The sequence below is a fragment of the Sinocyclocheilus rhinocerous genome, unplaced genomic scaffold (assembly GCF_001515625.1).
Source record: "Sinocyclocheilus rhinocerous isolate Xijiao unplaced genomic scaffold, SAMN03320098_v1.1 scaffold3732, whole genome shotgun sequence".
Classification (NCBI taxonomy): domain Eukaryota; kingdom Metazoa; phylum Chordata; class Actinopteri; order Cypriniformes; family Cyprinidae; genus Sinocyclocheilus; species Sinocyclocheilus rhinocerous.
The window spans coordinates 131380-152219 of NW_015644376.1; the positions used below are offsets into that span (position 1 = coordinate 131380).

Sequence of the window (20840 nt, forward strand, 5' to 3'; positions counted from 1 at the left end):
AATGCTCCCCCAACCTTATAGAGGATAGGTTTGATGGATGGATGAAGTTATGTTTGAACACTAACAAAAACCTTAAACTTATCAGATTTTTTAAAACAAGCCTACATACCACTAGTGCCCTCCTCAACAAAATGTTCCATGATAATCGCATAGACACATGCACTCATATACTAGCATATAGAAGGTATGTGTATACATAGACACTCACTCATTCATTCACATTTCCACATTTGTACCCATGTGTTTACACACACACACAGGTGTAGTACAGATACTTCAGTTACTCTGTCTGTGTGGACTTTAGACAGGACTGTCTCTCTTGTCCTCTGGTTTGCAGGTGTGCGACTTCATCTTGGCCAGTTTCTCAGACTTGGTTTATTTGAAGTGTCTGCCTTCACATCACAGCCTGTAACTCCTGCTGATGAGTTCTTGAGGAGACCATAAAAAAAGCAGCACCCACCCATCAAATAATGGGAGTTTATCTGAGTGGAATGATGGTCTATGAGGGTTAATGAGTGTCATTAGAATATCATGCTGACTGCATCATATTGTTGCTATGTGTATTGTGTAATTGTTCCTCCAAAGGTTTAACCTTACACAATCTTGTTCATTTTCCCCCAATGTTATTTTCTTGTGTTTTTCTCGCTTTCTGTTGAACACTCTTTCACATAGTGCTCTCTTGCTCATCACTACTATTGATCTGGCTGTCTCTGTTATTTAAGATTCCCTGAATGCTCATTAATTAAACCTGTTGAGAAGATCTAGAGAACAATTCCCACCCTCAATATCAATTACTATCAAAATAACCTTTTGAAGAGACACACTGTAACCCAGTTGTTTGCTAACAACCAGCCCAAATCTGCAGCATATTGCTGTATGCTGTGGATATTAGCAGGTATAAAGATATATTGTGTTTATTTACAAGTAAAAACTCTTTTTAAAATAAAATAAAAAGGAGATAGTTTTTTTTTTTAAACAATGTCCTTCAAAAAAAACTGCCTTAATGCACATATTTTGAGATTTATCACAGCACTGGTTGTCCATAGTCAGCTCTCTTGAGTATCTTAAAGGATTGCATGCCTAAATATCTGCTTTTCTTGACGATCTGGACGCATTGTATTGATTTTCTATAGATGAGCTGGAGAGCTGTGGTTACAGAGGTTTGTTAAAAGATTGCTCAAAAGGATAATGCATGTATGGTGGTCACACGATCAAGTCTAGTTGTGTTGAGTTATTTTAGGATTACATATCATATTTGCTGGGATACACAGGGTCAGGAAATGTATTGCAATGATCATGCATCTATAATTTTGGTGTTTTTTTGTGTGCATGAAATGGAAATTCATCCTATTTATTTCCTTTTTTTTTTTCTTTTTTTTTTTTTACAATTAATCTGTGCCACAGTTATTATATTTCACTAAGACTAAAATGATAAAAAACATTTTCATTACTTCAAATAAAATAAAATAAAAACCTTAAACCTTATAATTGCCAAGGCAACATTTTTTTTTCTTTTAAGTATAACTACAACTGAAATAAAAATGTATAAAAACCATGTAGACACATAAAAAAATAATAATAAAAAAATTTAAATGACAAAAGACTAAATTAAATTGCAAAAACTTGAAATACAGTATAACATCATGAAAACAGGAAATATAAAATAGAAACTAATTCAAACATTAGTGAAAACTATAATAGTATCTTGTTACTAAAATAATGCTGATCCATGCACATGTTTAATTTATTTATTTGAAGTGTTTATTTATTTATTTATTGATTGATTGTTTGAATTTAACCTCAAAATGGCATAACTCAATCTTCTGGTGAGACTACAAACTATGCCTGACTTGTCCAGTTAATTGCTTTGCACAAACTCTCATTCATCCAGTCAATAACTTAGAACCCACCCTATATTTTTTCTTTTACAAAAAAACAACAACAAAAAATTACTTGGATGTGCGTCACAATATGGAAGAATAGAGAAGACTTTAATTTCATTAGATATTTTAGAAGATATTCACGTGAGTCTGAGCTCAGTGAATCATTTGTATTTGTTGTCACTCACTTGTCTGCCTGTAGAGCTGAACCTGGTCTTGAATGTTTCTCCAGGGCTGAACTCTTTGACACAGCACACAGTTAAAGGCAGCAATCAGCTCTCTGGAGTGATGAGTGCCACAGCTTTATCGGGCAGCTGTATAGATGTCTATCCCTCATCTTTATGGGGACATTTATGATGGAGGGATTTCCAAGACCCTGATCACTCTCCTCTGTATCTGAGACCATAACCTACAAGCCCATCCTATAGTTTCATGCTTTTTGTGTGCCTTGTTTGTTTTACGAAAATAATATATATTGTTAGTAATAAGCTGGAGAAGACATTTATATCAAAATCAAATATTTCCAAGTTCTGTGTCCTAGCTGCCTTTCTGTTGTTGTTGCATAGTCGTGTTAGTTTTTCTTTGACATTTGTGTACCATAATTTTTATTTATTTATTTTTTGGCAGGAGTGGTTTTAAAGGAGATATATTTTGATATATTTGAATTTTCAGTAAATATTCATTAACAAGACACTGATTGTCCAGTAAAAGTATGTGGGGGCAGGAACAGAATGAGCTCATTGACTTGACAGTAAGGATGTTAATGGAAGCCATTTTCGCTTTAATCTAATAGATCGCTTTATAATATCGAACATGCAAGTGTGCGACGTCTCTCTCTCGCAATTGTAGCCGAGCTCTAGGATTTATTGTGGTAATATTTCCACTCTGCCTCCAATTTCAGACATTGATTACCCTCAATAACAGCAAACGTGGACCTTTTTCCACATGTACCTGGTTCAGTGCCAGAGTGATTAAGCTGCTTCTAAGCCGATTAATGAAAGAAGGTCTGAATCAAGAAAGTACCTTTGAAAATGAAGGAAATGACTTTCCACAGCAGATGTGTTGCTACATTGCCTATTATGTTGCCTATTAAATAGCCTTTTTCAATGGCCCATTATTTTCCTCAATAAAAACACTCACTGGAGCTCGCATACTCCTGCACTTCAGAAAGCATATTGAAGGAATGATGAAATCCCCTGTATAAAATGAAACATTTGATGTCTTAAACACGAACCAGACGGGTTCAGGCTACTTGACGGGGCTTCATGGCAGGTGTGGAGTGGGCCAATTCTGTTTTATAACTGCCACTCTTCTCAGAAAATCTGCCAGGGAACAAGCCCCCTGCCAGTCGCCTGCCTCTCGCATGCCCTCGGATTACTGAAAGGTTGCGCCCATTATGGAGTTATTGAAAGGCAAAATCATAGCAGAAATCGTTAAGGGACCTCCCTTTATACTTGACTTCAAATGTCACATCTATTCTATTCTGTTCTATTCTATTCTATTCTATTCTATTCAAAGTAGTTTCCCAATTTAAAATGTTACTTTACTTAACATACTGAACATAAGAAACTGATATGTGATCTCAAACCTCGTTGGCTGTCTGAATTTTGAATTCTGACATTTTGAAAAAGCTATGGCAACCAATACAGTTCACGTCAATCAATTACCAAGAGAGCCACGTTCATCTGGCCTCCAGTAATATGACTGTTTACCCCTTTGCATGCGGCTCTGTGAAATACAAGCCTCTAGTATTGTCTTTTTCAGGCTTGTGACATATTGTCGTAATGTGACAGAAAGCCAGAATGAAATGTGGCATTTTGGAAAGGTCAGTTCATGGCCGTCTCAGAATTCGTCTCCCATCATGACAGTGGCAGTTGTCATATGGATGTTGGCATGTGCAGTCATCCTATAACTTGGAGAAAAAATGCAATGGGACTATCTAAGGATGATGACTTCCTGTTTTCTTGTGACATACTGAATTAAAATGTTTATTATTTGCTTTTAAAGTAATTTTCTGTTAATTTTCATGACTTTTTTTCTTTTTGGTAGGAGTGTGTTAACACTTACATTTTTATTTTAAATGTACACAGTCATTCAAAAGTTTGGGATAAGTAATTTTTTAGAAGAGTTCTGCAGTCCCCCCCCCACACACACTCATGATTGTAAAGCGCTTTGGTGTACAGCAATACACAATAAAGTGCTATATAAATGCCCCATTCATTCATTCATTTTTTATTTAGATTGTAAATTAATGCTGTTCTTATGAATTTTGTATCATGCTTTCCACATATATTAAGGAGTGTGACTCTTTTCAGTATTGAAAATAATAAGAAATGTGACCAAAAACTGGAGTAATGGCTCACGAAAATTCAGCTTTGCCATCACAAGAATAAATTAAATGTTAAGTATTTTAAATGATAAAAGCTATTTTAAATTGTAATTTATATTTCACAATATAAATGGTAGTGTAAATATAATTAATTAAAGTTTAAAACAAACAATATGGGGGGGGGGAAACTATTTATAAAATGTTTAGCAATATAGGCTAGATATTTATGATGAAACATAAAATAACAGAACTACAGAATTAATTTTCAGAATTTAAAGTTCAGAATTAACAACTTTTTTTCCCCTTGATTTAAGCAGCTACACATTGGTTTAGGTTTTTCCATGTATATTAATTAAGGCAATGAATCCGTGTTAAGGTATAACATTATCATTTTAGAAATTTCTCTCAAATTCCCCCGATGAGAGTCCCTCCAGCAGGAGGAGGGGGAAAAGACGTGCTTGTCCCAGAATCAAATCAAATTCCTCTTATCATCTTGTTATATGCTGACGTTATCTGTGCAGGTAATGTGGTTATAAATTCAATTTCAGCCATGGGATTTCATTGTTTACTGATGCTGGTTGCCTTTAGGCAGAGATGCAAGTAGTTAGTACTTGTCAGTGAATTTATTTGAGCTGCACCGTAGATGAAATTTAAAAGAGAGGGGACTCACAGGGGGGCCGACTGTCAAGGGCATGGCTCCAGGTGACGTTTATATGCAGATCCATGTTTTATTCACATCTATTTGCTTTCATGTGGCCACATGGTAGTCTGTGATGGCCTCACTTCGAGACAGGTATTGCTAGTTGATGTCTCTGCTGTCATGTTAATGAGCTTCTTTTAAGTGACACATCTGCCTGGACTACAGGATTTTTATCATTGTATAGAATTCTCTTTAATACTCATTGTAGGTTTATAATAATAAAGCATGTCTCTTTTGTGTGCCCCTCTCTCACCTGTCTCCAGGTAAAGTGAAGGCCCTGTATGACACACAGATGCCCATGTGTCCGATCTGTCATGCTGTGCTGCGGCCAGGAGAGCTGCAGGAACACATGGAGCAGGAGATGGAGCGTCTAATGCAGCTGCACAATAGGTACATCCTCCAGTTCATCCTCAACACACTCTTGACAACAGTCTTTTAATATATATAGACAGCAGATAAGCGCTCTTGATCAGCACAGTGGAGTGCATCGTTTGTTAACTTTGTGGTTTATTATTTTGAGTCGTTTGGGACGCGGTAACACACGGCTCTCTCACAATATATTGCTTTACAGATCTATCATTTTTGCCGCTCAGAAATGCTAGCGCAATCATTCTGCATGTATCAGAAGTTCAGCGTTAGGGTGCGGTTAGCGCTCACACTACATGCGTACCGCGCCCGGGCCCAACTGAACCGCGCTCTGGCCCCCCTCTTCCAACCGAACCAAGAACAGCTAAACGAACCGGAGCGATCACACTAGTAAAAAACGAACCTGGCTTTGGGGGTCAAACGCGCTCGGGGACGGTTAAGATTACCTAGTGTGAGTACGCCCTTATTCTCCCCGCATCCCGCACACACGAGTCTCTACCCGCCCGCACCCGCACTCGCCCATCAAGTGTTGTCCCGCGCCGCTTGTTCATATATAGCTGTACTTTTAAATGAAAAAGTGCACAATACACTACTTTTGAATTCATTATTGAATTTTGTGCATAACAATGCGATTAATCACAGAAAAATCATGCGATTTAATCGCGTTAATTAAAAATTAAAAAAAAAATTTAATTGTTGCACATATATATCCATGTATAAATTAATGCATTTTATTTTATCTATTTTTTATTTAACATTGTTTATTATTATATTTAGCATTTTTTTAATTTAAATTAAATACTTAAATCGAGAGTATCCCAATGCTGACCCAATTTTTCAATCCATTTTGTTGTTATAATAAAAAAATGCCTAAGAAAATTCAAACAATAACTTTATTTGTCTGTTTTTTTGTTTTTGTAAACCATTTAGAAAGAAATGAATACATTTTAATTTAACATTAATATATTAATATCTAATATTTAATTATTTAAATTGAAAAATCTAAAAGAAAATTAAGAAAAAAAAAACTATAAAAATAATATAATATCCAAATGTTGTCCCAATTTTCATCATAATCTAAAATCCTAATTTAAAAAAATATATAAATAAATAACTTAAAAAAAAAATTTTATTTACTTGCTTAGTTACTTATGCTAACCATATAGAAATAAATCCTCCCAACCATTAATACTTCAAACGACTTGGTTGCGGGGATGCTGGAGCGTAATATAAATTCAATAATTTATTTTATTTTTTATTATTTTTATTTTATTAATGCTAGTTTTATTTAACATTTAAATAAATAAATCCCAATGCTATCTGCTATCACACTCTTTTCCACCTCATTCTTCACCTCCAATTCTCATGGAGACGACAAAAATGAAACCTGTCATGTTCCTCTGTAATGAACATGATACAATCCATATAATGACTGAGACAATCAATAATCTATCAACCTCCCTCTGCTTCGCTCATGTCTTCTTTTGTTTTTCCATCCATCCAGCTCAATCTGAGATCATCAGCTGATCAGTCGAGAGTTGATTTGATTTTTTTGAACTGCCTCAGTCTCTTTGTGTCGGCCGGAGCACATAGACAGTAAAGTGCCGCTGACAGTCAGCATGCTCTTCTGTCACTCTTACTCAAATTTCATCCAGGCTCATGAAAATGCATCGCTGCCCATAGTAAAGAGATCAAAACTGGAGACAAGAGCAGGAGAGATGGAGGAAGGGCAGAATTAAAGCAGATTGAGCCAATGAATATGTACACACACATATAGATGCACACAAACTCCCTGACACCTCCTCCCTGTAGCCTGTCCTTTCCAAGACCTTCCAGGTCTTGATGGCATATTTATCTACAGCCTCCGGGCATGTGCACCATGCTTCCACCCTTCTCCCTGTCTCCTTCATCATTGCAACATCACAAATTACAAGCTGTTACATTGTTCCTGACATTTCACAGCCAGTCAAGCTCAAGGCAGTCCCTTCGAAAATCATAGCAAGCTAATAACGCGTTTCCTCAACGTTTGCTATCAGCATCAGACGAGGCAGGGCGGCACATTAGCCACTCTGAACACATGAAAGATTTCTCCAATAAAGAAATTATAGCCATAATCTGCTTAGTGACAGAGCTGTGGACAGTAATTGTGTCAAATTGAACTCGGCCCCAGGGTGTGTTAGAGCCTTCCTGCTGTACAGGACCTTAGTGGAGACAGCTTTTATACATGATTTTTATTTGACTGTGAAGGAAATGTCATTTGAGAACAATATGCAACCTGATCCCTCGTTTCCGAGCATGTTTGCATATTCTGATTCAAGCTTTGTGTTTAAAACAAGACTGAGTTTTGTTGGTAATGGGATTGTGGTGATGAAATATGTGTTAATAACACTCTCTCCTGTTTACAGTCAGGGTCCTGCTCAAAAGGAGTGTCTCGCTGCTGGGCCGCCTAAGGTACGGACTCTCCAATGTACTTCACAACGCTTGTTTTGTACAATTTATTTATGTCTACAGGCAATAATAACAGCTCTACCTCTCTCAGTCTCTGTTCTCTATGCACATAAAGAGAGAGGGTTCCTCCTCTGCCTCCTCTCCACGTCCCGCTGATGAGGCTGTGCACTCCGACAGGTACCAGGTGAGCACGAAATGCACGTTATATACATCTAACTTCATTAGCTTGCACTTCTTTTGAAGAGCATATTGAACTTTAATCAGTTAAAGGTAGAATCAAACTAATTAAAGTGTGGACTTTTCCCATTCCTGGACTACATGTCAATCAAAAGTTTGAGACAGACCTCAGTGTAGTGCTGCCATCTACTGGACTTTAATTGAATTTAAAATAATATTAATGTTCTAAAAATGTTACATTATATTTTCATTCTTCTTAAGAAACTTGAAATTCACTATAGCATCTATAAAGACAGCCTTCATGCTTTCAATGTGGAACTAGCCACAGATAGACAGACCTTCTCAAACCTTATAAGCAGTAACTTAAACAAAAACACTCGCACTCTTTTTGCTACTGTTTAGAGACTGACAAACCTCCCCAAGTCAGATTCCCAGTGAAATGCTCTCCAACAGCAAATGCAATAAGTTTGCTTCCTTCTTTTCTGAGAAGATCAATAATATCAGAAAGGCGATTAGCACATCCTCAAGTTATGCAGAGGTCAGACAGATTCGACCGCAATTTCAAAAATAAGATACTATGTCTGCTTTTAAAGACATTGATAGCAAAATTTTGGAAGAAATAGTACAGCACCTTAAATCGTCAACCTGCTATCTTGACACACTTCCCACATATTTTTTCAAAAGGGTGCTTAACTGTTTAGAAGCAGATCTCTTAGAAGTGGTGAACGCCTCACTTCTTTCTGGGACTTTTCCAGACTCCCTGAAAACTGCAGTTGTTAAACCCCTTCTGAAAAAGAGAAATCTTGATAACACCATATTGAGCAACTACAGACCAATATCAAATATTCCTTTTATAGGCAAGATTATTGAAAAGGTAGTCTTTAATCAGCTGAACAAATACTTAAACTCAAATGGATACCTGGACAATTTTCAATCTGGTTTCCGACCGCATCACAGCACAGAGACAGCGCTCATTAAGATAATAAATGATATTCGCTTAAATTCTGAATCTGGCAAAATATCAGTGCTGGTACTACTAGATCTCAGTGCTGCGTTTGACACGGTCGATCATAACATACTTCTAGAGAGACTGGAAAACTGGGTCGGGCTTTCTGGGATGGCAATCAAATGGTTCAGGTCATACTTAGAAGGGAGAGGTTATTATGTGAGTATAGGAGAGCATAAGTCTAAGTGGACGTCCATGACATGCGGAGTCCCACAAGGCTCAATTCTTGCACCGCTCTTGTTTAGCCTGTATATGCTCCCACTAAGTCAAATAATGAGAAAGAACCAAATCGCCTATCACAGCTATGCAGATGATACCCAGATTTACCTAGCCTTATCTCCAAATGACTACAGCCCCATTGACTCCCTCTGCCAATGCATTGATGAAATTAACAGTTGGATGTGCGAGAACTTTCTTCAGTTAAACAAGGAAAAAACTGAAGTCATTGCATTTGGAAACAAAGATGAAGTTCTCAAGGTGAATGCATACCTTGACTCTAGGGGTCTAACAACTAAAAATAAAGTCAGGAATCTTGGTGTGATTCTGGAGACAGACCTTAGTTTCAGTAGTCATGTCAAAGCAGTAACTAAATCAGCATACTATCATCTCAAAAACATTGCAAGAATTAGATGTTTTGTTTCCAGTCAAGACTTGGAGAAACTTGTTCATGCCTTTATCACCAGCAGGGTGGACTATTGTAATGGTCTCCTCACCGGCCTTCCCAAGAAGACCATTAGACAGCTGCAGCTCATCCAGAACGCTGCTGCCAGAATTCTGACTAGAACCAGAAAATCTGAGCATATTACACCAGTCCTCAGGTCCTTACACTGGCTTCCAGTTATATTTAGGATTGATTTTAAAGTACTTTTACTCGTTTATAAATCACTCAATGGCCTAGGACCTAAATACATAGCAGATATGTTCACTGAATATAAACCTAACAGACCACTCAGATCATTAGGATCAAGTCAGTTAGAAATACCAAGGGTTCACACAAAACAAGGGGAGTCTGCTTTTAGTTATTATGCCGCCCGCAGTTGGAATCAGCTTCCAGAAGAGATCAGATGTGCTAAAACATTAGTCACATTTAAATGCAGACTCAAAACTCATCTGTTTTGTCGCTTTCATAACGAAACACACAGCGTCTCCACGACATGGCGGCGGCGGCAACAATACTACAGCGAGAATCAAAGTTACGCCTTCTTTCTTTGCGTAAACTTTTGGGTGTTATTCAAATCCTTCTTTCTTTGCGTAAACAAATCGGTGTTATTCAAATCTTCCCACAAAGTGACGTAGACCTGTGGGAGCGTGTTTAAAAAAGGTGTTTTAGGAGGGCGTGGACGAGTCTTAACTTTTATAAATGATATCTCTTTGGGTTTGAGACTTTAGTCTTTGCAACTTTAGGGATCTTATCTATTCACGAACAGTTTGTAACAGTCCAAAGAGAAAGGGAAACTTGAAATCGCATCATATGACCCCTTTAACAGTTGGATGTGTCAGAACTTTCTTCAGTTAAACAAGGAAAAAACTGATGGATGTGCCAGAACTTTCTTCAGTTAAACAAGGAGAAAACAAAGATGAAGTTGCATACCTTGACTCTAGGGGTCAAACAACTAAAAATCAAGTCAAGAATGTTGGTGTGATTCTGGAGCCAGACTTTAGTTTCAGTAGTCATGTCAAAGCAGTAGCTAAATCAGCATACTAACATTGCAAGAATTAGATGTTTTGTTTCCAGTCAAGACTTGGAGAAACTTGTTCATGCCTTCATCACCAGCAAGGTGGACTATTGTAATGGTCTCCTCACCGGCCTTCCCAAGAAGACCATTAGACAGCTGCAGCTCATCCAGAACGCTGCTGCCAGAATTCTGACTAGAACCAGAAAATCTGAGCATATTACACCAGTTCTCAGGTCCTTACACTGGCTTCCAGTTACATTTAGGATTGATTTTAAAGTACTTTTACTCTTTTATAAATCACTTAATGACCTAGGACCTAAATACATTGCAGATCACCGAATATAAACCTAACAGACCACTCAGATCATTAGGATCGAGTCAGTTAGAAATTCCAAGGGTTCACACAAAACATGGGGAGTCCACTTTTAGTTATTATGCCGCCTGCAGCTGGAACCAGCTTCCAGAAGAGATCAGATGTGCTAAAACATTAGCCACATTTAAATCCAGACTCAAAATTCATCTGTTTAGCTGTGCATTTATTGAATGAGCACTGTGCTTATTATTTTACAAACAATGCTGTCCTCATAATATCACACTTACTTTTTTTGCTGCCATTTTTCATAGTATAAATTGGTCATTATATTTTAGGTTTGCAGGGTATGGTCAATCCTAAACATAAAAAAATTTGATTTATACCTGAATTGCTGTTTATAACCCATTTTACTTCCACAATATGACATATTTGTGAAACTGGATATTCTGAAAACAAATGTTGTATGATGGCTTAAAGGCTTATTCTTTAAAATAAAATGTTAGGTGTAATGTTTTTGTATGAGATTATGGATTTTGAACCTTCCCTTTTGTTTTTCTTTTTTCATTAGACATTTTTGCGAGTACGAGCAAACAGGCAAACAAGACTCAATGGTACGTTGTCAATTACTTTCAGTATCTCAAAATCCTCTCACTGTATTTCTCTTTCTTATTTTGCATTTCAGTCATTCTAGAGTCATAAACATGCATTGGATCTGACCAAATTCATGTATCTCTATGAATACTAATACAAGTTTTTTTATACAAGTTCCATAAGACATTCTTTGAAAATGACGGTAACACTTTAGAATAGGAAACACTTATTCACTATTAACTATGACTTTTCCCTCAATAAATTCATAATTTGCTGCTTATTAATAGTTAGTAAGGTAGTTGGTAAGTTTAGGTATTTGGTAGGATTAGGGATGTAGAATAAGGTCATGTAGAATAAAGCATTAATATGTGCTTAATTAGTACTAATAAATAGCTAATATTCTAGTAATATGCATGCTAATAAGTAACTAGTTAAGAGACCCTAAAATAAAGTGTTACCAAAATGACATGCAGTAATTATTACAAATTGTTCTCAGACAGCACTGGTACACTTTGAATCACACTTCTAACACAGTTTGAACATTCACAATTAAAGCACCACCCCTGACCTTTGACCTAGCACCCTCACGAGCAGAGCGGATTATTGACCTTTAACCTTTTTATATGTTAACAGTTAAGGAGCTCTGCTGGTGCAGGTGCTACGCCAAACAGAAAGTGAAATCTGTTCATGTTTGGCCTGACTGTGGATTCCCACATGTATCTTCTTGCCCACTGTCTGGTAAGCTGTTCTCCACACACGGCACATGACAGCGGATTCACTACCAACTCTATATTATTTTATTTACATCAAGTTTTGTGTTTAGTAAAATTATAGGTATATAAAGAAGCTTTATCTAGAATGCCAACCAGCACTGATTTAAATTAATCTTAAAGGAGAAAATGACTTTAGAATCATCTTCTACAGATGTAGAATGAGATGATGAAAATTATATAGTATTTAATGTAATATTATGCCCTTGACACAGTTATACACAGAGTATTGAAGCTCTGTACTGTGAAATATTGATACTCTATCATGTTGAATTTTCTATCATTTATCAGGACTGTTAATTTTTATGTTATTTCATTAACATCTAAAAAAGGTGCACTGGACGATTGGTCACAGCAAATTGATCAGGTTCTCGCTCTAATTAATGATCCCCTCTCTGTTATGCTCAACTTCATTGTGATTGTAACAGCCTCAGCTCTGTTTCTACTGTCTTCTTTCACTATATTATGAGCTGAGGCTCCTAAAGATTAATGTCCCTTAACATCATTAGCAGCTCAGCAAAACACAGAGATTTTAATGGGAGTGGTGGATACCGTTCCACAATGCTGAATTTGACTTCTTCTGTGTGTGTTTGAGAGAAGAAGATGCAGAGAATTCTGGAAATCTTTTATTTGTCTTTATTTTATAATCAGATAAACAGATCAGTCCAATTCCCTTGCCATTTATTTATCTTTTGTAGGCCATAGAGGCCTTTCTGTCTTATCAGTTTATGTCAGCTTGAGATCGTATATATTTCCATCATAAAACTGCTACTGGAGAAAAATCAAATCAAAAAATGTATTTATGCTTCATATTTTTAGATAACAATATGAAAAGTGTCAAGCATCAGTAAAAAATCAGCTGTTTTGTTGAGTTTTTTTTTTTCATTGTTTTATTTTACAGCACGCATTGGGAAACTTAAAAGACGGAAAGCAGAGGAAGACCAGGTATGATGAAAAAATGCAGCTTATTTCTCATTGTGCATTTGTTCATTCAAAACAATGAACCTTCCTTCCCCTGTAGTCTGTATTTTCTCTAGATCTGCTTTCACTGACAGATCACAGACTGTTTGTGATGTCTGTACTTGACAGGCAGCATGAGACAGGCGTCAGCTGTCCTGTTCTGCTAAGTCAGTCGTATGATGTATAAGACAGGTAAATGTGGCCAGAAGGATCAGACAAACTATAAACCTGCCTGTGAAATGTCTGTTTCTTTTTATTTTCTGTTTCTTTCAGCTGTGACCTAATGCCAAGAGGGCATTCAGGGCAGGCAGCAGATGAAAGCGTTGTCTCGAGGCTGGTGGAGACATTTTCACCAGAGATTCTGATATTTGTGTGTTTTCTACAGAGAGACGGCGTGTGTGTTGTTGAAGATGGCTCTGTGCTGTCAGCCGGGAGGGAGTTTGAATGGGCCGAACAGAGAAGAATACAGATGGTTTCTGTTCTCAGAGGCTTCAGAGGTACGAAACGCAAACAAACAATTCACAGTAATTAAAATACAAGCCAAATACACAAATACATCCATATAAATCAATCCATGTTTATAAGGAGTCAGATTGGAGTCATGTATCAAATTAGAAAGGCAAATATCTTTAAAAAAAAAAACTACAATAAAAAAGCCACTTAACTTGATGAAATCAGTTGCTAACATCCCAAAACTGAAAACAAAAACTGTCTACAGAGGAGTACTTAGTCCAATTATGCATTGTGACAAACTCAGTGAAAATAATAATGCAGTACTGAAATGTATCAATAGAAAAACAGTGCAAATAAAAACAGATTATTTTATCCAATCTCCATGTGCTACACTGAAAAAAAAAAGCCACTGTGTAGTTTTTACTTTAAAACAATTTTCTCTCAGAAGTAATGGCAAGTAAAGCAATGAATTAAAATTTTGAAGTAGAAATTGTGTTTTCTTGTAAAAATGTACTCCAGTAATCTATGGAAAATAATTTTTTACAGTGTATATATTTTTATGTAAACTAGTAGGCATCATGCTAAATAGAGTAATAGTTTGTTGAAATTGAATACAAATGTCAAGCCTATTTGTAGAGTTAATGCCAATGCACAGCGTTCCCAAATCGGTTACCTATGAGGTTCAGTGACCGACTATGTAAGCAGCAAGGCAGCTCACTTAGTTTTGCAACAGAGCTTGTGTGTGATTAGTTCACAACAGACACGTGAGGTAATGGGAGTGGTGTTAACCTCTTGAGAAGGAGATTACTGTAAAAGCACTTAGACAGGGGTCAAAAACGGAGACAGAGCCGATCACAAAGGACTCAAAGGTCATATAGACCCTTGTGTCCTTAAAAACACTTTTAATTTTATTAGCACTTTGCAGTTCATCAGTAGGGTGCATTTGTATCTCGACCTATTTTTGAATTTCATACTCTGTTCCTTTGGCTGTCTTGCTCTGTAAGGCTTTGTGTTTTTTGTCATTTAATCAATTCTCATATCAAATGTCCTAAGGTTTGGTGAGCAGCACACTGAAAGAACATCAGGACAGCGATGCAGATCTGGATGTGGACGGTGATGATACTTTGGAATATGGAAAAGCACAGTATCCTTATTTTTGCTGTCAGTCAGCACAGTTTATGGCACAGCAAGAACATGCAGTGATCTTTTGTTTTTTTTGTGAAAGCATTTTTGATAATAAGAAATGTTTCCTTAGCAAATGATCTCAGATACACAGAGGCGGATGTGATTCCCTGTTCAGGAAATGAACCCAGAGATGCTGAGGAGAGGCAGGCGTTAAGAGGAGCTGTTTTAAAGTATGCACACACACAAACAGCACATTATTAGTTTTTCTATGCTACTTTAATAATACACAGCGAGTTAGAGATGTAAGTATACCTTAAAGTCAGCATGAAATGAAAATTCATTTATAAGTTATACATCTTATTGTGAACTATTCATTCATGCATGTTTCATTTGTAATTTTTTAAATCACAATACAGAGACAGGATCTGTCACTACTTCTGTTTCATCGTGACTTCAAGTGCATGCTTTTTGAAAGTAGTTTGTGCATATATTCCAGACACTCTGAGCTGTGATGCTCATGTGGGAGATACACGTAGGTTAATATTCAAGTGCCTCCACCCACTCTCCTCCATCCTTCTCCTCTCCAACATCCATGTCATTTTCTTGGAAGAGATCTCTGCAGGATCACGATACAGCATTTCTTAAGTCCTGTTGGGAAATTTGAACTTCTTTCCGTGTGCTCTGGGACAGATTTTCAAGCATTACTAATCGTGCAACTGAGGTCAAGTTTGCACATGGAAGGGACACATGAGGAATTATATATGGCTGACCCGTTCAATAAGAGTACACGAATCAGTTCTTTCTCAGCGGGGCTACATTTTGGCAAGTTCACTGAAGCGTGTTTGACTTGAATCATTAATCAGCTTGATTGATCCATTTATCAGTCGAGGAGTGTCATATTGCAGGGAAACTATGAAATACTTTTTCTAAATGTAATTATTCTGAATGTATTATGTGCGAGTGATTTGTACGTATTTGCATGTCCACCCACAGATTAGAGAAGTTGCATCATCACAAGAGAAAGAGAAAGACTTTTCTCTTTCTCTGTCACACACACACACACGCACAAATTATATATTAGATTATAATATTATATTATATTATACTGTATAGGCCTATATCCCATGGTGCCTCATGATTTTCATATTTAAAAAAATATATGTGTGTGTGTGTGTATGTGTGTGTGTATGTATATATATATATATGCTCACGCACACAATATAAAATATAAAAATATATTAATATAATTTTACATTTAACACAAGATTTCTGATATATGTGTGTGTATATATATATGTGTGTGTATATATATGTGTATATATATGTGTATATATATATATATGTGTATATATATGTATGTATATATATATATATGTGTATATATATGTATGTGTATGTATATGTGTATATATATGTATGTGTATGTATATATATGCTCACGCACACAATATAAAATATATTAATATAATTTTACATTTAACACAAGATTTCTGTTTTGCAGCATATTTTTCTACCTGATCCGTCACCACTCTCCAGTAGGTATTTAGCCTGAGGACGAGGGCAGTTATTTCATATTTCCAGCAGACAGCTACAAGAGAAAACCAGCATTCATTATGCTTATATTTGGCGGCTATTACATGAGGCATTTTTGATGGATCACTTAAACCCCCTGCTGTCATAGTTCAATTCCTGAGAGCTGATTAAATGGGGATGCGTTGGCCAGGATGTTCCTACCGGGGATTAGGGGGCTCTGAGCGAGTGTTATTTAATTGTGGTGAAGTGGAAACACTTGAGTGAGGAAGGGTTAGTGAGGCGGGAAGGAGGACCGTTCCTGACAAATGACAGTACGCCGCGGGGCGCTTGCTGCCCAGCCCTGTGTGGACACGCTAATAAAGCAATTACACTGAGACAATGTTTGCACACTGCGGTGACATGTCTGTCCCTCACCTGCTGTGGGAAAGGCCGATACAAGGGGCAATCTTAAGCTGTTTTTGCCCACACTAAAAGTTTTTGGAATTGTATTGTACTTTTATTAGGTTTATTAAGTTACTTAAAATTTCCATAGGACCTTTTGTGTTTTTTCTTTGATTATCTAACCAATCACACTTCGCATCCATTTACTTGAACATTGACATATGCAGTCAGTGCATATTCATTTATATATGTGAATAACACATATTCAGTGCTTCATTTTTACTGTTCAATATGGAAATACAATAGGGATGCTCACTATCATGTATTACAATGTTGAATTTGCTTCTGAATGCACCTCATTTAATGATGCAATCTGTCTTCTGATTACCGTTCGTGTGTAATTTAGAATTCATAACATGTGGCCCTCAGCGACAAAGCCCTCAGCACGCTGTGACTTTCTAATCAATCTCTGATGGATTTGTTCTTTGTTTCGTTTAGCTTACCGGATGACCCCACCCTCAGTACGCTGGAGGCCCTGAAAACACGCATCAGAGATCTGGAGAAGCAGCTCACACGAGGGGACAGATTCAAGTGTCTCATCTGCATGGTAAGCTTGACCTTGCATATGTATTCAAAACGGAATAAAATGAAATTAATACATATTGATTACTATTCAAATGTTTGTGGTCAGTAATAGACTTGTTTAATGTTTTGAAATCACATGCTTCTAAAGAAATCATTGCAACATGCTGATTTGCTGCTCAAGAAACGTCTTATTTATCAATGATGAAAACTGAAAAATACATTTTTCTTATGCACATAATTTTATTGTGTACATATACTTTTTTCAGGACTCCTACACGGTACCTCTGACCTCCATCCAGTGCTGGCATGTCCACTGTGAGGAATGCTGGCTTCGCACCCTGGTGAGATGAACATGAATCATACTGTACTTAACAAAAGATTTCCTGCACAACCGTGTGACTTCAACAAGTGAACTCTTTATGTTGTTTTTGATTGTTAAATACTATCAGTTGTTATTGATTGTCAAATTATCATTCTCGCAGGGAGCAAAGAAATTGTGTCCACAGTGCAACACTATCACCTCACCTAGGGACCTGAGACGAGTGTATTTGTGAAGGGTTACAGCTGTCCAGTCATCTGCCTGTTTGCACTCTACACAAATGGATCTTTCTGGTCTGATGCAAAACTTAGAAGACGTCTTGCCCAACAGAGTCATTGCTCAAAAGTTCCTGTCGGAATGCAAACCAGTTACTGTACATGAAGACCACTGTGTTCATTTCTTAATGAAATGGTAAAGTTTTAAAGCATAAATCTGCCGTACCAATATTGTAAGGACAGTAAAACCGATCACCAAATGTTGTTTCTATGTATAAAACCTTGTTTTATAAAATATTGTTAAGTTATTCTTATAGAGAATGTTCTAAAGCAAACGGTCATAGTTTTGTGAATGTTTACAATGAAGAGTTCTTTTCTAATTTGGATCTAGCAGTATTAATATCTGAAATTGGTAAGTGGTTAACTTTGAAATCATTCATAAACGGTGTTTTGTGTAGAATGTGCAGAAAAGCAAAGAATCTTGTACATTTATTTTCCATGCTTATGTAACTGTAATTTAATAGTGAATGGGATCCTTTAAATATGGTTTAAGATAAATTATCATTTAAGCTGTTACACAGGTGATAGTGTAATTGTTTATATTATGCATTTTTTGGTCTCATGATGCCCTCATCCTAAGCATGCGTTAAAAGACAAGAGACTGAATATGATGCAAAAATACAAAGCCATTCTCACAAGGTTTGTAGATTCAAAAAGTGCTAATTTTATCAAACAGTTCACATGCATAAACAAAAATAGTTTTTACTACAAGGTTCAGCAACAGATATTCTGAGATGAAATAGTCCCCTGTATATTTTTAACATTTTTTGCTCTTCTACTTCAACGTTAGATGCTGTGTAGATGGAATTGTCTGCATTCTTGTAATGAATTAATATTTAACCCTAACAGGTGATTGGCAGGTTATTGTATTGATATGTACTGTACAGCAGAGCTGCAACGAAGAGCACGTGCTTCCCTCCATTAATAGTGAATGGGGTCCTTTAAATATGGTTTAAGATAAATGATCATTTAAGCTGTTACACAGGTGATAGTGTAATTGTTTATATTATGCATTTTTTGGTCTCATGATGCCCTCATCCTAAGCATGCGTTAAAAAACGTTAAAAGACAAGAGACTGAATATGATGCAAAAATACAAATCCATTCTCACAAGGTTTGTAGATTCAAAAAGTGCTAATTTTATCAAACAGTTCACATGCATAAACAAAAATAGTTTTTACTACAAGGTTCAGCAACAGATATTCTGAGATGAAATAGTCCCCTGTATATTTTTAACATTTTTTGCTCTTCTACTTCAACGTTAGATGCTGTGTAGATGGAATTGTCTGCATTCTTGTAATGAATTAATATTTAACCCTAACAGGTGATTGGCAGGTTATTGTATTGATATGTACTGTACAGCAGAGCTGCAACGAGGAGCACGTGCTTCCCTCCCTCAGCAGGTGGAATTAATTCTTAATGCAGGATATGGACGATGAGGCTGATCTCTGCTTAGCCTTCACTCCTCTCCACTGACTGCCAAGCAGAATAAAGGTCTGCTGACACTGAGTCACTATAGGTTACGACATTATGACTCAAGGAACTAAGCTCAGAACTAACAGAAAAGGAGCTCAATTTGCTTTGTGGTATTTTAGCAATAGTTTTGTTACTGTCTAGACACTCAAGTAAAGTTACTACAGGTAACTGAAAGATCGTGAAGCACTTTTGATAGAACTGAAATTGAATGAAACATAAAACCAGCTTTGTTTTATGATATGTATTTTGTACAGACTCATCTGTTTTTCTTTGACAAAAAAATAAACTAAAGTTGTTGTCTAACAGATGTCATTGTCGGCCTTAAAATGGTTTTCAGTAGGCTATATACATGAGTCAGCACCAAGGCACCAGCATTTGGACATAAATGTGGAGCTATTTAGAGGTACGTTTATGCATTTTACAGACATTTTATTCAAAGCTACAGTACTTAAATTGCATTAAATGTGTAAATTTAATCAATTAATGTACTGTATTCCCTGGGAATCAAACCCATGGCGCTGGCATTGCCTGTACTTCTATTGTTTGAGCTGAGATGGTAGCAGGTACAAAAAATAACCAGCATTTCCTCTTTCCTTTCGGTCTATTTATTGCATCTGAAGTATCTTAACACCACCTGGCCAGTTCGTTTTAGCCATTCTTAAAGATGCCTTTTAATGAATGACCTGATAAAGGGATGTCTACGGCTGATGTCCTGACATATCTCTAATTAGCAGCAGTATATGGACACTCATCTGTGTGGATTTAGGTTAGCGCTGGATTAGCCTAGCCTTGTGTCTAATGCAAAAGGAAGTGAACTGCTGCACTACTCTCGCAGTGTATTTCACTTTAAAACTCCCAAATGTGACCAAAAATTATATTTACACTTCCAGCCCCAGCAACCCTAACTAATGAAATTATTTTGGATGCTTTGCAAGGGAGCAGAAGTGTCATGACTCTACTATATGCAGCCAGTTGTGAGGAGATTTATGTAGAAATATGCAGCTTTATTTGATTGTGATTTTTTGAAGACTCTGTGGAGACTTATGAACTAATGTTCAACTTTATTTGACAAAATTAGTTTTTTGATTCAGCCATGTGAAATTTCAGTTCATTTCTCAGAGTGAGCAATAGATTCAGGCCTACACCTTTAAATAACATTTAGCTGACTATGCATTGTATGATATTGTATGATAATTTAATAACAATAATATAATTTCAGTAATTATTATTTAGCACATTGTATTTTTTTTTAAAAAATTTTTAAAGATCAGAACTCAAATTTGACAGTGAATTTTAGTTTTAAAATTCCACATTGCTTGAAAATATGCATAAAATATAATTCGTGGTGTAGTTTGAATATAATTTCATTTTATATTTCCATAATACTATATTTATAATTTACAAAAACATTATATAATTTGAATTTTGCCTTATTTGGATTATTTACAATGCATTACAGGAAAGACTGGGACTAGTTG

At 36.4% G+C, this 20840-nt stretch overlaps 1 protein-coding gene across 1 annotated transcript in view; it reads left to right on the plus strand.

Moving 5' to 3' along the window:
* Window positions 1-18158, plus strand: part of LOC107758263 (E3 ubiquitin-protein ligase RNF220-like) — a 35421-nt gene extending 17263 nt beyond the window's left edge. The window contains exons 3-15 of the mRNA XM_016575970.1: window positions 5173-5299; window positions 7681-7726; window positions 7815-7907; window positions 11464-11506; window positions 12120-12224; window positions 13158-13201; window positions 13602-13713; window positions 14723-14813; window positions 14938-15024; window positions 15085-15096; window positions 17207-17315; window positions 17560-17634; window positions 17776-18158. Coding sequence (XP_016431456.1) covers window positions 5173-5299; window positions 7681-7726; window positions 7815-7907; window positions 11464-11506; window positions 12120-12224; window positions 13158-13201; window positions 13602-13713; window positions 14723-14813; window positions 14938-15024; window positions 15085-15096; window positions 17207-17315; window positions 17560-17634; window positions 17776-17847 — 1016 coding nt within the window. The 3' untranslated portion in view covers window positions 17848-18158. The remainder of the gene's footprint in view (window positions 1-5172; window positions 5300-7680; window positions 7727-7814; window positions 7908-11463; window positions 11507-12119; window positions 12225-13157; window positions 13202-13601; window positions 13714-14722; window positions 14814-14937; window positions 15025-15084; window positions 15097-17206; window positions 17316-17559; window positions 17635-17775) is intronic.
* The last annotated feature ends 2682 nt before the right edge of the window (window positions 18159-20840 follow it).